Source organism: Lutjanus erythropterus, chromosome 4 (genome assembly GCF_056507025.1).
Source record: "Lutjanus erythropterus isolate fLutEry1 chromosome 4, fLutEry1.hap2, whole genome shotgun sequence".
NCBI lineage: Eukaryota > Metazoa > Chordata > Actinopteri > Lutjaniformes > Lutjanidae > Lutjanus > Lutjanus erythropterus.
This window is the reverse complement of record NC_139320.1, coordinates 37,036,751-37,054,052: the sequence shown is the minus strand read 5'-3', so window position 1 is coordinate 37,054,052 and position 17,302 is coordinate 37,036,751. Positions and strand designations below refer to the sequence as shown.

Genomic DNA, 17,302 nt, shown 5'->3' with positions numbered 1-17,302 from the left:
TGAAAACAAGTTATTCTGTTGAGTCCAATGATTGTCCTCTTGAAACATGTTGATGATCCTCAAGTTTAGTTGCTTCTTACTGTAAGCCTACACATACAACAGAGCGGCGCTGTTCACACGCTTACTTGCATGCTTTGTGTGCAAGATTAATATCCACTCTGAAGACAATCAATAAATCATTCCTGGTTGACACTGGATCTGGACACTGGTTCACATCTTCCTCGCCTCATTTTGTACAGCATAAGCACAAGACACACATTTTATATGATGGGCACAAAAACAGCAAAAACAAGCTCATTTAGTTTCTTTTCCAGACTTTCCAGGCATTGTTGTTGTTTGCTGGGAGTTTGCTGTCGTCCTTACTTTGCATCCCTATATGCTGGCCGAGGCCCTAATGTTCATTTTTTTAAAATTAATTTATCAGGCATGTAGCATTAATGTCTGGCATGATTTTGCCAATTTCTTGCCATACAGTTAAATTATTTTTCAGTACCATTGTATCCTGATTTGGAGGTCTGGGGCCTCATTTCTACACCTTGTATACGCACAAAAGAAAGCGTAGGCCACTTTCTAAGCAAAAGTTAGGCTTTATAAAAAATAAACTTGTGTGACCTTGTGTAAGTGACCCATGCGTACGCACATAATCTGGAGAAAGAACAAACTGCAACTCTGATGGCAGAAGGATGAAAGACAATAAAGAGTGTAAAATTGATATACGGTGAAATCGATCACCCAATCTTACAATGAATAAACAAACATGTTTGATTGATATTATCTGGAGTGAACTCATACAGGAAAATACAATTTAGGATCATAAATACAAACAGATATATATTATAAGACAGAAAACAATTTAATTTGTTCTGTAATCAGTAAATAATACTTGCATGTTCCGACATGTCACATATTGTGTTGTGTAATCCATACATTTTTTTATGGATTTCAGTTCATTTTGTCTCTTTAAATGTGTGGAGGTGATTGTTTTTATCAGGACACAGTTGCTGTTGGAGGTAAAGATGCGCAGCCGAAGTAGTAGTGGAGGCACAGGTTGCACAGCTGCAGCTCCTCTGACCTGCTGGAACACACTCCATGCCCTCCTCCATCTCAAACACTCCTCCACTCATGTTGGATTCCCTGATAATCAGTTTCTCATCAAAAGAGTGAGGTGTCTTTCTGCTACCCGTGGCACAAATAAACACACTCACACGCCCTGTGGCTCTGAGCTTTCTGGTTTATACATTTTTGTCGAACCACTTCTTTTTGAATTAATCTCAGTGAGTGTCCGAGTTTGTGAGGCAGCAGCATTCACAGCGTCCGCCACATGCTGCCACTCTTGACACCTTTTTGGCATCAGTAATGTCCACAGTACGTCCACCAAACAACTTATTTCCCTTGTCTCAACCTCAGCAACAAAAATGCTGATTTCATTCTGTGAAACAGTCCTTTTTTAGCCTTTCCCTCTGCGTTTGCCACGATCATCTTCACGTAGTCAGTTTGAATGAATATTAATTTGGGGCATTTCACTGACGATAGGCAATCATGAGCGTTACATGAGCGTTACATGACGTCTGCAAAAAGTGAGCCACATTTCAAGTTGATTGTGATTTATAAAGGAAAACTGTTTGCTGTCATCCTTACAGAAAAGGTAAGGACGTAAGGACGTATGTTGTAGGACATACCTATGCCCTGTTTAATAAATCTGAATATTTTTGTGCATAAGCAATTTCTGTGTTTCATCCATATGCCATCTTTTAAGGTGAATCCTACGCATAGTTTTACAAATTAGGCCCATGGTGTTTAATCTGTTTGTTAAGCCATCTGAAGCCCATGGTTAGGTTTATATAGGCACCATTACAACACTGATTTAAAATGAAAACAATCTCCATCTAGATGGGTGTTTTAACACCACTTCAGGATTAATCTCTGTACATACTAACACACCTGAACATGCATATCATACACATATACACATCATATACACTGAATATGCACATGCCAGTGTCACAGGATAATCAGACCGAAATTATGAGGTAAGGAAATGTGACTGCTTTTCACATAATCCCACTAGATAATGCTGTTTTTTACTAATGCATTATCAGTGACATTGGGTTTTTTTTGTATTTTCATTGTCCTTTTTGGACACAGTGGCTGAAAACGCTAACAGCAGACTAACCAAAACTAGCAGCTTACAAATAGCAGCAAATTTTGGGCCATCAAAACAAACCCATCATTTACACATGCAAGGTTATTACTGAAAAAAATTGCCACATGGATTAATGTTTTTTAGAGGGTCTTCCCTTGTCACTCGAATAATACATAACTTCTTAAGTAGCCCTTAGCTCTGTTAGCCATGTTATGGTGCCTAGGTGGCTGTCAGTGGCTCAAAACTGACAGTATCAGATTCAGTAAGTCTAAAAGCAGTGCAGAACTGTAGATGGGTTGTTGGCCAGTTGTTCACATTTACCACAGAATGGATGAATGTTGCTTTTCTTTGTAAAAAAGACAGCAACGGTAAAATTAGATAATGCTCCCTAACTACCATGGCTGTTGACTCAGCTGACTGCAAAGTCCAGTATGGGGTAACAGAGGGACAGACTAAAAAGCAGGTGAAAATCAGTTACAAACTTGACATGCAGAGACTTAGGACCCTATTTACTTGATCAGTAGCGCAAGGCCTAAGGTTTTTTTTTATGGACATTGATGACTGTTTGCTGAAGGACCTCTGTGATTCAGTTTTTGACAAACCCTGAAAAACTTTTTTTTCTGCCTCCACACCGAAGACAGCTGTGGCCTGTGGGCATTATGTTTTTCAGTAATCCCATACTTGTGGACACAACATTTCAAGAACACCTTGAGGGTAATTCTTCAAACTTAGCACAAATGACAAGTTGGATTGATAAACTGAAGGGTGAACTGATTAGATTTTGGTTGTCAAAGGTCAAAGGTCAAAATAATTGTGACCTCATGTCTGTTGATACTCACACTGCTGGAGAGGAATGACATATATTTAACTAGTTACATGTAATTAAATTACAAAAAAATGCTATCCATTACAATTACTGACCCAAAACATGTAATTAAATCACAGTTATTAATTAAAATGTTGGTGATACATCTGAATTCTTTTCAGGCTGCCTGGCAGAGATCTGCACTCTCCTGAGTGACCTCTTCTTGTTCAAACTACTTTCTGCTGAAACAATGTCTCACGGAAAACGTCCACAGTGAGGTCTCAGAGATGTTGCTGTTGGTTTGATAAATCCAAGCCTGGACACACTAACCATAGCTATCTTTATGGATAGGTTCCCCACTAGATGTAAGTGGGAGAAAAAAGAAAAAAAAAATATTTGGACTACTGCTACTACTTTATGTCTGTTGCTCAGTTCATGATCTATTTCTTGTAATATATAAGCCCTATAACACATTTTCTTTTTTCCTTTCCTTATTTGAATACTACTATACAACTATTTCCAAATTTAAATTTCCTTTTAAAAACATTTCCAAAAGGGTCTCTATAACAAACCTCTACTGAAACAACAGTGTGGCTATGCAGCAAAAAAGGGGGGCCTGGTGAGAGGTGAAGTCTTTTTTTTGAGTCACCGTGGATTAATTTATTAAGATGAAAGTCTAACTCAGTTGGGATATCTGTGGTCACTGCCCTCCAGGTAAACACTTTCTGTATCATACACCAGTAAGTGTCAAGTGTCATCCTGTTTACCATTATTCCACCATGGGCTTTACAGCTCTTATAAATATCCAGAACAACATCTATGTTTGGCAGAGGAGGAGGAGGTGGTATGTCGTACTTTAGACACTTCATCAGTTGTCACTACAAGTTGCGTCTGTTATGACATGCATTTTGTCGTTAAAATAATTTTGCTTGGCAGGTGGACATCTTCTGTCTCTTGATGCATTAAGAGGCATTTAATCAAATTTGACCTTTTGATTTCAGGAAATGTTTTGTTGGACCTCTTATCTGTGTGGGTTGTGCCCTTGAGAAATTATCTAATTAAGTATACTGTACATTTTTAAAGTGTCCAGAGCAGCTCCATCCATGTCTTGGTTCTCTTGGCTCTTCACTCTGTGGCCCTCCACAGCCGCATCCCTGCTCCTTGTGGGGCTTGTGGGCAGACAGCTGGGGCTCAGGGTGGGGTTGCAGGTGGTTCAGACAGTGACTTGTTCTCGGTGGGGTAGACCGATTAACCAGGTTCTGTTCCAGGATGGAGATGTATTTATTGGTGGGCTCTTTAATCTTCATTACAGTCCTCCAGCTACAGCCCACGACTTTACTCAGCTGCCACACTACAAACCTTGCACTGGGTAAAGCATTGTCATTTGTTGTGAATACTTAGTATGCATATCTTCATCAAATAGAGGACGAATTTTTAGCTGTATCTTTTCTGTTCTATCGATAGTGAACTATTGCCAGTTCCTTCATGTTCACAGACTAATCTTCTTGTTAGAAATATGTTTATGTGTTTATGTTTTGAGCTGCTTATCCAGCAATAACAAAAAAATGGCCAATAATATTTCCAGATTATTACAGCTGTACAATAACTTCAGCCTTTTTACTGATATTTTTCTCATTCCTTCTCTCCTGTGGTCTCAGTTTGGAAAATCTTCCTTTACAGTACATATATGCCATGGTGTTTGCGCTGGAGGAAATAAATCATAGCACAACTTTGCTACCTGGTGTGAAGCTGGGCTATCATATTCGTGATAGCTGTGCTCTGTACCCTTGGGCTATGCAGGCAGCACTATCACTGGTTGGAGGAGATGGCACCAGCTGTAATTCAGCAGTCCCACCAGACTATTCTGCTGGGTATGGAGGGGGAATCAAAGAAAGGAGAGGTACTAAATCATGTTTTGCATGGAACTGATGCACATCCTTCACAAATGAGAACTTAAACACTGCCATATTGTCTTTGAAAAACAACCAGGCATATTTTTTGCTTTAAAACATGTCTTGATTTAATTCTATCTAATAACGTCATCAGGTGATCAGCCTGTTCCTCTGATTATTGGTGGTTCCTCATCAAGAGCAGCCAAGATACTCTGCAAAATCCTGGGACCACTCTCTATACCATTAGTGAGTTCCATTAATATCCCCTGATTTATTCATGTTTATGTTGAATATAACACAAAAGCACTTTAAATGAAAATTGGAATGAAAAACTTCCCCCCTCATAATCTTAAAGTTGGGTTTTCACTTTCTGGTCCACACAACATAAAACCATAACATTTATAGGTTTTTGTATGTAGCACGGACTTTGATACACAAATGGTGGCTCATTTCTATTTTCTCACCTGTAAACTACAGCACAGTCTTTTTGGAGTAGAAAACAAAACCCTAGATGAAAATGAGATTACAACAATCATTATGTGTATGATATTTCAAAATTTCAGAACTATGTGATTCCAGAATATCTATGTATGTATGTTTTTTTGTCTTTTAGATAAGCTACACGGCGAGCTGCCCCTGTCTAAGTGACAGGCGCCAATTTCCTAACTTCTTCAGAACTATGCCCAGTGACATTTACCAAGCTCGGGCCATTGCCCAGCTTGCCATGCACTTCAATTGGACCTGGATTGGAGCAGTGGTAGCAAACAATGATTATGGCCATGTGGCAGTAAAGGTGTTTTAAATTGTTGTTATATTTGTTGCGGGAAAAATGGCAGAGCAGCTATGTTAGAAATTAACATAAATACATGATTTAATACTTTTCATTTATCTAATCCTTTCACCTGTACATGTCAGGTATTTCAGGAGGCGACTCAGGGGAAAGGAGTGTGTCTGGCATTTGTAGAGACTCTTCAAAGGCAAAAAATTGTAAGTGATGCCAGACGAGCAGCACTCACAATTCAGGCCTCGACTGCGAGAGTGATTCTGATCTTTAGCTGGTACACTGATGTGAGGGAAGTGTTCCTGCAGCTAGCCAAGATAAATGTGAGCAATTTAATATATATTTGTGGATGGAATATCATAAATACAATACATAACAGAGAGATGATTGATCACAATCTTGTCTTCTTGTTCTCACTGTAGGTTACTGACAGACAGTTTCTGGCCAGTGAGGCTTGGAGCACCAGTGATGATCTTCTCCAAGATCTTGTCACACGTAAAGTGGCAAGTGGTGTTCTTGGTGTGGCCATTCGAAGTTCACCTATACCTGGATTTGAAAATTATATCAGGAGTTTGAACCCATCTCGTCGTCCTGATGATGAGTTTTTAAAAGAATTCTGGGAAAAGGAATTTGGTTGTAGTCCTGGGGCAATACCACTTTCTTCAAATGCCTCTTCAACACCAGCTCCTGCAAACAGGATGGTTCAAAAGGCTTCTCTACCACCCTGCAGCGGCACAGAGTCTCTGGAGAGAGTGCAGAGTCATTTTACTGACACCTCTCAGCTAAGGGTGACATATAATGTCTACCTTGCTGTTTATGCTGCAGCCCACGCCCTTCACAGCCTTCTGTCCTGCTCCAACACAGACAAATCTCCCACAAACAACAGCTCTGCTTGCTCCTCTCCAAAACACATCAAACCCATAGAGGTATATGTGATTATGCATATTATGAGATGAATTTGAGACTATCAAAACCTGTGTTTATACATTTCTAGGGACATTAGGAAGTCGTGTGTAACACGTAAAATAAATGCAGTACTGTTAATCTGCTTATAAGAAAAGCATTTATTATTTCAACATTTGATGCTTTCAGCTGCTGCAGCACTTGGACAAAGTGAATTTCACCACACCGCAGGGTGAGCTGTTATATTTTCAAGGGGGTGACACTCCGGCAAAGTACGACCTTGTCAACTGGCAAAACACCCCTGAGGGGTCGCTCAAACTTGCTTTGATTGGTCGTGTGGACGGATTTGACCTCAACCTTAATGAGTCTGCCATTCAGTGGAGCACAGGATCCAATCAGGTGGTTAAAAAGGAGGAATCTGGATTCAGGCTAATACCAAAATGCTCATTGAATTCAAAACTTACTGTGATTCACAAGACATTATGTACTACAGAATATGATTTTACTTGTTTAGGTGCCTGTTTCAGTGTGCAGTGAGAGCTGCCCCCCAGGTACCCGAAAGGCCAACAGGAAAGGAGAACCTATCTGCTGCTTTGACTGTATCCCATGTGCTGAAGGGGAGATTAGCAATGAAACTGGTGAGGAAATTACTATGTAAATATAAACATTTTATCCAGTCCTGACTTTGTATAGTGCTTTCAGTTCCTCTACAGTTTTCCCATGTAACTTTGTCCTATTTGCCTGTTTTATGTGTCTTCCTCTTTCAGGTTCCCTTCACTGTGAGCGTTGCCCATCTGAATTCTGGTCCAATCCTAAACAAACGGCATGCGTCCCTCGTCAGTTGGACTTCCTTTCCTTTAATGAAACCTTGGGTATTACTCTGACAACAGCAGCTGCATCTGGTGCCACTGTGACAACAGCTGTGTTTGTGGTATTTATTTGCTACCGTCAAACACCTATGGTAAGAACCCAGCAGTGGCAGACTTAGGCTTTTTGAGGGTCAGGGGTGAAAAAAAATAAAAAGGGCACCAACTGTACATGGTGGGGGACCAACCAGCCTGCTGAAAGTCGCTCCACTGGAAGTACATCCTAGAGGGCAATTCATCATGTTTTGTCCACTACAGGGGCAACCTTAAGGGCACTACATCAAGTTTTGTCTACTAGAAGGACACCCTAGAGGGCACCTTATCATGTTTTATCTTTGATAGGAGCAACTAAGAGGGCACTTTTGCAGCTTTTTTTATTAAACACAGAGGGACCAGGGTGGCAGTCACCCACCCTCTCTCCCTCTGAATCCACCAGTGGAAACCAGAGAAATGAAATAGACTGCATTGTACATTTTCTACAACAAATTTTTGGTTTGGTATTATATTTACTCTGGCAAAAAGGAATTATGTTTTACTGTATATAAAAGAAATATTTATTTAACATAGTCTTTATAAGAATCCATTTTGTTAATGTGCTTGTCTTTTTAACACAAATTAAATCCCCTCATTTTAAGGTACGAGCCAACAATTCAGAACTGAGCTTCCTGCTTCTTGTGTCACTGAAGCTCTGCTTCCTGTGCTCACTGGTCTTCATTGGTCGTCCATCAGTCTGGTCTTGTCGGTTCCAGCAGGCAGCTTTTGGGATCAGCTTTGTACTTTGTGTCTCCTGCCTACAAGTCAAGACCATAGTTGTTCTGGCAGCGTTCCGTTCAGCTCGGCCTGGTGCCGGAGCCTTGATGAAGTGGTTTGGTCCAGGACAACAGAGAGGAAGTGTCTGCCTCTTTACCTGTATACAGGTCAGAGATGCACATATGCTTTTCAGTAACAAAAATATTACTTACCACAGCATTTTACATACATTAACCTGACATTGTGCAATATTATTTTTCATCAAGGTTATCATCTGTATTATTTGGCTATCGCTGAGTCCCCCGGTGCCCCAAGCTGATTTGGATATCCCGGGTTTACAGGTCACTCTGGAGTGTGCCATGGCCTCTGTGGTGGGCTTCTCTCTAGTTCTGGGCTACATTGGTCTCCTGGCCTGCACCTGCCTCCTCTTGGCCTTTCTTGCTCGGAAACTCCCAGACAACTTCAATGAGGCCAAACTGATCACCTTCAGCATGCTGATATTCTGTGCTGTCTGGGTGGCCTTTGTCCCTGCTTATGTTAGCTCTCCTGGAAAATATGCAGTTGCTGTAGAGATCTTTGCAATCCTGGCCTCTAGCTATGGTTTACTGTTCTGTATCTTTGCTCCAAAGTGTTTCATTATTCTTTTGAGGCCTGAGAAAAACACTAAGAAACACCTGATGGGCAGGTAGCAGAGAAAATTAGCAATGCATGCTGTGACATATTAAAATACTATGATATTAATTAAAACCATCACTTTAATTCATATATCATATATCTTTTAGACATAGCCTAAAATGCCAGAGTGATTCATTTCTGCTACTATCTGTTACAGCTACTATCAGGTTTTTGACAACATAATATTAGGTTTGTTCATACAGAGAACTGAATTGCTTGTGTTACAACTTTAAAAAAAAGAAAAAGAAAAAAAACACGAACATGCTTTTTGTATAGTTTTCCAACTGATCAAAATTGAAAAAAATAAAGGCGAGTTTTCCTCAATGTCTTCAGTGTACAGCATAAGACAAATAACACTATCAATAAGCATAAATAAGCTTCAAGGTTGTGTCTTTGAGTTGGACACAAAATAATAACAAAATAATGTGCAAGGCCCAATGGGGCTGCATGTTCACAGGTGTGTTTTGGGTGTAACATGAGTTAAACTAACAGAGTGTCATCTCCCATCCCTTTAACAGAGCCAGGTACACTTGCCCATGTCACATTGCTATTGATATGACAGATTTGGCAGGGTGAAGAAGCAAACTGAGATGCTGAAGTGAGTCTGCAGTGATGCAGGCGGTGCAGTTAACCCACGGGTCAGGTGTGCTGGGTCAGAAAGCTCACATTATGATTAATAACGGATGGGCTGGAAGTGGGTGAAGTAGGCTGAAGCATCTCCCCAGAGAGAGGGCGACCCAAAGAGTACTTTTATGCATGATCCAAGGGACTACTATGATATTACAGCATGCATGTAGGCTCATCTTACTGTCTGAATAATGCATCCTTTAGCAGGAAAATACTGCACCATTGACTTTAGACTAGGCTTTTGTTGGTCAGTGCAGCAACAACTCTCTAACGATGAGCCAGCAATGCACTGGATTACACTTCATTTTAAAACTAGCACACCCATGGTCATACGCATAAGCACAAGTACATTTACTACCTATACAACATGGGTGCTGGACTAGAAAATGACAACTGCGTCAGCCAGAAAGTGGCAATGAATGCTGTGCTGCACTGTACGCCACTTTGCACTGGATAGGAGATAAAGCCCTCGATCCCTTGCTGCTGGATAACCTCTTCTGTCAGTCAGGCAGAGGTCTGAATCAAAGGATCTAACCAAGGAATGGTCTCATTCAAAATGTTCACTAAACATTTTAAAGCAGTAATACCATAATGTCTTGGTTGTTATAGAACACATATCCAGACCTTCTCTTTTACCTCTCCCGATGAAGCTTCATGTATAAGCAATTCAGGAACAGGAACAGGAACCCGCTTGGTACTTTGAGAGTAACTGACTTCACTAAGATGGAGAGTGGAACATTTTTCTATTCATAAACAGGTAATACATGTAATGTCAATTGTCAGGTTTTGTCACATTTCAAGCCAATTTTCCCATACAGGACAATAACTACTGAACTTAATTGACTTTTGAGGGCCATAAGAAGAGATGGTGAGAAAAGAACAAAAAACACTTTTACATGCTCAAAACCCCCAGGTATAATGTAATGATATTAGAAGAATAAAATAAACTATCCTCTGCATATGAATAAATTCTAGGATTTGTGTTTTGTGTTTGCATTACCAGTGAGAGAGATGTCTGCATTCTGCATTGAAGCTTATAACAATGATTAGTGGTATTTAGAATAAAAGATGGCCTTTGTGGGTCCCTGTATAACTGTTAACATGGCTACAGTCTGATACTGATCATTTGTAACTTATGATGCAAATCCCTGCACATTGTCATGAAAAAGTTCTTAACAGCAATGAAAACTCTGCACTGACACTGTAATTTTAAAGCAAATGGTGTGTCATTTGATGACAGTCCAGATAGCACATGCATGTCTTACCGACGTTGGCACAATGAATAAAGTTGCATCGCTGAGACGTCATATGGAGAGCGTTTGCTCATTGGGAAGATGTTGCAGAGACGTCAGCATTTGGTCAAAAATGCTCTCCAGACGATGTTTGGATGATGTATCAAAGCTGCACAGCGCAGCCTCTCTACAGCTTCTATGACCTTTATTTATTCAGGTCGGATTATTCTATCAGCAAATATCTCACTATGTTACTTATAATGTGATAGGAATATGGCAATATGACAATTAAAAAACAATTTACTTGATCATCAAAATAGCTTCCTAATTTTGTGTGTGAATAAAATAAAGAGACACGTACGATTCTGACTGGAGGGACGTGACAGAAACAACTGGAGTCTCTTGTGTTTTCCAGAGACGCTGCACTAAACTCAGACACATCTACATGAGGTGGATATTTACTTCACTTACAGTGCAAACACACCAACAAAAGCCCACAACCAGTACAGAACTATGAGAAAATATTACACTGAGAAATGTTTACAAATGGAGCAGAGCCAGAGCCTCCCTTCATTAGCTGCCAGTTAACCGCTAAAGTTAGCTCTGCAGCTGTAAAAACACCGAAGCCCACCAGCTACTAATAGCTGATGCTAACTAACGTTATCTGACCCTTTCCCAAATTCAACACTGATTTGTTGTCTAGATGGAGATTGTTCATGTGCTGGAAAGAAATATGGCTACCTAGCAATGGCTAAATTAAGTTAGTTGATACATTTGCTGGTCAGGTCTGTGACGTTTGCTAAGCTAGCTAGCTAGCTAGCCTGTTAGGAGTCGGCATCTGGGCTCTTCACCTGTGCTAACATACCTGGTCAGGGTTTAACAACTTATGTTGCTAACCCTGCATGTCACATTTATAAAATAGTTATTTTTTATATATTTGCTTAAAGTGAGCTTACTTGAAGACCAGTTGTGGCTGACATGAAGTAGCCTCTCCGTCTCCAACGCCTGCTCTCAGTTCCGTTGGCGCCAATTGGATAACATGCAATGTGTCGATCAATAGCCGACCTATCGCCGACTTTGAAATGGAGCACATAAATCCGCCCTCTGCCAAATATCAAAAAACATATTAAGAACATTTGGGTAGTGCTCCCTGGAATCAGAATAAGTTTGTTTAAGGTGCTGTTTTGGTAGAGATATGGAAATCACAAAAAAACTCCAAGGCACTCTCTTTTAAAATGATTTCACAAACTCAGATGCATTTTTAATACCTGACAAAGGCCTGATGCTGAAACACGTCACAGTTGGTTTGTTTTAAGGTCTAACATGAAAATGTGGTCACAATAAAGGCATTTTAACAGATTAAAAGGGAGTGCCTGGGAGTATTTTGTATCAAAAAAATGTTTGACAATGCTTATAAGAAACAGTATTGAAGAACTCAGTTCAGCAAAGGACAAAAATATACTGGCTTGCACTTACACATTCTTCCCACTATCACTTACACTGTTGTTGTTTTTCCGTCACTCTTGAGAGGGATAATTTGGGGTTGGGTGCATGCGCCATCTTGTTTACTTACAAGCAAATAGGCTTTTCATCTATTATAAATACATGCATCAACGGCTCAGCTGTTCTGAGGAGTAAGAGGGCATGTTACAGTTTAGATACCTAGCAGTGGTAAGTTATGGTGGTGTTTGAAAATATAGTTTGAACTCTAAATTGTTGTTTTTCTCCATAGGTGGATGTCTAATCAGCTTATTCCAGCATCACTGGGAAAGATTTGATCTGATTTGACTTTTTCATTGCAGGAACTGTTTATAGATGTTGAATGCGTTTCTTATGTGAAACAAACTACCTGTTACATTTTTCAAAGTGTCCAGAACAGCTCCATCCATGTCTTGGCATTTCTGGCTCTTCACTCTGTGGCCCTCCACAGCCCCATCCCTGCTCCTTGTGGGACTTGTGGGCAGACAGCTGGGGCTCAGGGTGGGACTGCAGGGTGTTCAGACAGTGACTTGTTCTCGGTGGGGTACACCCAGCAACGAGGGTCTGTTCCAGGATGGAGATGTAGTCATCGGCGGGCTCTTTAGTCTTCATTACAACCCTCCAGCTATGGACCACCACTTCATTCAGATGCCACACTACAAACCTTGCACTGGGTAAAGCTCTGTACTGAGCAGTTGACAGCTTGCAAAATGACAAAACCTTCAAAATCTTAATTGTATCGGTGACATTCATTCAAAGATCTGTCTGATATTTCTCTTTCCTTTTCTCCTGTGGTCTTAGTTTAGAGCGTGTGCCATTGAAATATATATATGCTATGGTGTTTGCGGTGGAGGAAATCAATAATAGTACTACGCTGCTACCAGGTGTGAAGCTTGGGTACCACATATTTGATAGCTGTGGCCGACCGCCATGGGCTGTCCAGGCAGCACTGTCACTGGTTGGAGGAGACAGCACCAGCTGTAAATCAACAGACGCACCAAATTATTCACCTGGGTATAGAGAGGAAATAAGAGAAAGGAGAGGTAGCTTGTTGTATATCTATATACTGTTCTGTTCAGGAACAAATGCATAGTTGTTTAAACATTATTTTACATCAACAACAAAACTAACATCTTTTAACACTGTCATCAGGTGAGCACCGTGTTCCCTTGATCATCGGTGCTGCTTCATCTGTAACAGGACAGATACTCTCTAGAGTCCTGGGGCCACTCTCTGTTCCTTTAGTGAGTTTTGTTTCAAATACAGCAAAAACACTGTACTGTAATTTTTTTTCCTCCTTATTTTTAGGGAGCCAATTTTATCTTTCAATTCACTTTCTTTTAATCAAAGCACTGTTTTTGTTTTGCTCTCTGGGAGAGGACCTTATTTTACTCTAAACTGCAATGGAAAGTTTACTTGTAGTACAGGAGAAAAACTTGAATGGAAATCAGTTTTAACATATCTGCCTTTTTTTTTTTTTTTTTTTTTTAGAAAAGGATATATATTTAAATGAAATTTGCTGGTGATGTAACTGATTTTTTAATCTTTCAGATCAGCTACCTGTCAAGCTGCCCCTGTCTAAGTGACAGGCGCCGATTTCCTAACTTCTTCAGGACCATCCCAAGTGATGTTTACCAAGCTTGGGCAACTGCCCAGCTTGCCATTCGCTTCAAATGGACTTGGATTGGGGCAGTGATAGCAAACAACAATTATGGCCACATGGCAGTAAAGGTGTTTTGATTTGTTATGTATAAAGCATGCATTCATAAATACACCATATAAATGTGTTTATTCATCTAATCCTTTTGCTCCTCTCACCTGTACATGTCAGGTATTTCAGGAGGCGACTCAGGGGAAAGGAGTGTGTCTGGCATTTGTAGAGACTCTTCAAAGGCAAAAAATTGTAAGTGATGCCAGACGAGCAGCACTCACAATTCAGGCCTCGACTGCGAGAGTGATTCTGATCTTTAGCTGGTACACTGATGTGAGGGAAGTGTTCCTGCAGCTAGCCAAGATAAATGTGAGCAATTTAAATATATTTGTGGATAAAAAAGACTTAATCCAGAACTGATAGATTTTAATTTTAACAATATAACATTTAAAAATCATTTTTAACTTGATCGTGAGTTTGTCTTCTTGTCCTCACTGTAGGTGACTGACAGACAGTTTCTGGCCAGTGAGGCTTGGAGCACCAGCGGTAATCTCCTCCAAAATCTTGTCACAAGTAAGGTGGCAAATGGTGTTCTTGGTGTGGCCATTCGAAGTTCACCTATACCTGAATTTGAAAATTATATCAGGAGTTTGAACCCATCTCGTCGTCCTGATGATGAGTTTTTAAAAGAATTCTGGGAAAAGGAATTTGGTTGTAGTCCTGGGGCAATACCACTTTCTTCAAATGCCTCTTCAACACCAGCTCCTGCAAACAGGATGGTTCAAAAGGCTTCTCTACCACCCTGCAGCGGCACAGAGTCTCTGGAGAGAGTGCAGAGTCATTTTACTGACACCTCTCAGCTAAGGGTGACATATAATGTCTACCTTGCTGTTTATGCTGCAGCCCACGCCCTTCACAGCCTTCTGTCCTGCTCCAACACAGACAAATCTCCCACAAACAACAGCTCTGCTTGCTCCTCTCCAACACACATCAAACTCATAGAGGTACACACAATTATCATTTTTTCCCTGAGAGGGGAAATCTACCTTTTAACAACCTATGGTTTTAGTATTCCATGTCAATTTGTCACAAGATCAATACTCCAAAAATACATTTATCACAAGCAGTTTCAATATTTCAATAATTTCCCAGCTGTTGCGGCACTTGAACAACGTGAATTTCACCACGCCACAGGGTGAAATGTTTTACTTCCAAGGAGCCGATATTCCAGCAAAGTACGACCTTGTCAACTGGCAGAACACTCCTGATGGCTCACAAGAACTTGTCTTGATTGGTCGTGTTGATGGGTTTGACCTCCACCTCAATGAGTCTGCTATTCAGTGGAGCACAGGATCCAATCAGGTATTAATAAATAGGAAAAAATGTTGATTCAGATCAACAACAAAATGTTTATGTATTGATTTTCTTAGGTAGTCAGAATGTGTTTGTATTTTCCTTGAAAATCTGGGTTGGCTTTATGTTTAGGTGCCTGTTTCAGTGTGCAGTGAGAGCTGCCCCCCAGGTACCAGAAAGGCCAACAGGAAAGGAGAACCTCTCTGCTGCTTTGACTGTATCCCATGTGCTGAAGGGGAGATTAGCAATACAACTGGTGAGGTTTTACAACACAATACATCAGGTGGTTGTGTGTCCGAGATTCCAAAATGCAATGATCCTGACCTCTGTATTGGTCTGCTTTAAGCTTGTCTGCAGTTTTTCTCCTTTTTGGTTTACTCTCCTTGTCCCTCTCTCTCTCAGATTCCCTTCACTGTGAGCGTTGTCCATCTGAATTTTGGTCCAATGTTGAACAAACAGCCTGCATCCCTCGTCAAGTGGATTTCCTTTCCTTTAATGAAACCTTGGGCATCACTCTGACTACAGCAGCTGTGTGTGGGGCTGCAGTGACAACAGCTGTGTTTGTGGTGTTTATTTGCTACAGACAAACACCTATGGTAAGAACCCAGAATAATGTAAACCAAACTATACCAAACTATACCATACATTTTTATCCAATCCTCATTGCCATGTTGTAGTTGTTTATAGTTAGGTCTGTTTTTCTAAGTGAACTATTACATTACTGAACAAAATCTTAGGTTAATCTGAATTATAGCCTGTTTGGCTGTTAATGTGCTTGTATTTTTCAAATATAATTATAAGTGACAACGTCTTCGCAGGTGCGAGCCAACAATTCAGAACTGAGCTTCCTGCTTCTTGTGTCACTGAAGCTCTGCTTCCTGTGCTCACTGGTCTTCATTGGTCGTCCATCAGTCTGGTCTTGTCGGTTCCAGCAGGCAGCTTTTGGGATCAGCTTTGTACTTTGTGTCTCTTGCCTTAAAGTCAAAACCATAGTTGTCCTGGCAGCGTTCCGCTCAGCTCGGCCTGGTGCTGAAGCCTTGATTAGGTGGTTTGGTCCAGGCCAACAGAGAGGAAGTGTCTGCCTTCTCACTTGTATACAGGTACTTCAAATGTGCTTTTTATTTTTTTTAAACATAAATTTTGGACTACTATATTTTAAATAAGCTTAATGACATGTTATTTTTATTCAGGTAATCATCTGTGCCATATGGCTGTCCCTCAGCCCACCAGTGCCTCAACATGATCTGGGTTTCCAAGGGTCAAAGGTCACCCTGGAGTGTGCCATGGCCTCTGTGGTGGGCTTCTCTCTGGTTCTGGGCTACATTGGTCTGCTGGCCTGCACCTGCCTCCTCTTGGCCTTTCTTGCTCGGAAACTCCCAGACAACTTCAATGAGGCCAAACTGATCACCTTCAGCATGCTGATATTCTGTGCTGTCTGGGTGGCCTTTGTCCCTGCTTATGTTAGCTCTCCTGGGAAGTACGTTGTTGCTGTGGAAATATTTGCAATCCTGGCCTCTAGCTATGGTTTACTGCTCTGCATTTTTGCTCCAAAGTGTTTCATCATTCTCTTGAGGCCTGAGAAAAACACTAAGAAATACCTGATGGCCAGATAGCAAATAAAATAAACAGCTTACATATTTTAGTTAATCAGATATAACCAATATTCACTATAGGGCATATTGTTTGGATTCTCTTATTTGTCTTTCCTTTTATTATATTCATTCAGTATTCTATACTGGTATAAATAAGTTATTTTCTAGTTTTGATTTTCCAAAAATAGGATCTATCATATGATGACATACTTACTAGTTTTGCCAACTGTACATTACCTGAAGGCTCTGTCTATAGTATCTGAAGATATTAAACCTCTGACATAAAACGTGTTGTAGTATTTGTTAAAGGACCAGTCAGCAATTAAAAAAGCCCAGAATGAAAGGACGCTCCTGTTTTGTGTTTCTTATTTTTTGTATTGGGTTCTGGTAATATTTGGATCACAGACTGTACCATGGGATAACATTCATGTTTTTTTTTTGTTTGTTTCTTTTTCAATCAGTGCAAAGATGCAGTATCTGTCCCTGATACATGCATACACTGTTGTGAAGTGACTGTGATCAATATTAGGAAGTCAGATAAATAAAATAGACA

The 17,302-nt window shown here is 40.4% G+C and overlaps 2 protein-coding genes across 2 annotated transcripts; both read left to right on the top strand.

Moving 5' to 3' along the window:
- Positions 1-2,540: 2,540 nt before the first annotated feature.
- Positions 2,541-8,967, top strand: LOC146328916 (extracellular calcium-sensing receptor-like). Its single transcript, XM_084716717.1, has 13 exons — positions 2,541-2,579; positions 3,505-3,574; positions 4,032-4,317; positions 4,607-4,848; positions 4,995-5,086; positions 5,454-5,633; positions 5,756-5,944; positions 6,044-6,547; positions 6,714-6,923; positions 7,039-7,162; positions 7,292-7,485; positions 8,026-8,307; positions 8,407-8,967. The coding sequence occupies exons 1-13, from the start codon at positions 2,541-2,543 to the stop codon at positions 8,827-8,829; spliced, it is 2,835 nt and encodes a 944-aa protein (XP_084572843.1). The 3' UTR covers positions 8,830-8,967.
- Positions 8,968-9,809: 842 nt separating this feature from the next.
- LOC146328915 (extracellular calcium-sensing receptor-like) lies at positions 9,810-16,975 on the top strand. The gene is made up of 12 exons (XM_084716716.1): positions 9,810-9,876; positions 12,542-12,827; positions 12,955-13,196; positions 13,306-13,397; positions 13,705-13,884; positions 13,985-14,173; positions 14,305-14,808; positions 14,957-15,166; positions 15,290-15,413; positions 15,560-15,753; positions 15,976-16,257; positions 16,348-16,975. The coding sequence occupies exons 1-12, from the start codon at positions 9,810-9,812 to the stop codon at positions 16,768-16,770; spliced, it is 2,793 nt and encodes a 930-aa protein (XP_084572842.1). The 3' UTR covers positions 16,771-16,975.
- The last annotated feature ends 327 nt before the right edge of the window (positions 16,976-17,302 follow it).

Coding starts and splice junctions, on each gene's coding strand:
- LOC146328915 (XM_084716716.1), top strand. CDS start 9,810: ATGGGTGCTGGACTAGAAAATGACAACTGCGTCAGCCAGAAAGTGGCA. Junction 13,398..13,704: donor GGCCACTCTCTGTTCCTTTA/GTGAGTTTTGTT, acceptor TTAATCTTTCAG/ATCAGCTACCTGTCAAGCTG. Junction 15,754..15,975: donor GCTACAGACAAACACCTATG/GTAAGAACCCAG, acceptor ACGTCTTCGCAG/GTGCGAGCCAACAATTCAGA.
- LOC146328916 (XM_084716717.1), top strand. CDS start 2,541: ATGGCTGTTGACTCAGCTGACTGCAAAGTCCAGTATGGG. Junction 5,087..5,453: donor GACCACTCTCTATACCATTA/GTGAGTTCCATT, acceptor TTTGTCTTTTAG/ATAAGCTACACGGCGAGCTG. Junction 7,163..7,291: donor GGAGATTAGCAATGAAACTG/GTGAGGAAATTA, acceptor TTCCTCTTTCAG/GTTCCCTTCACTGTGAGCGT.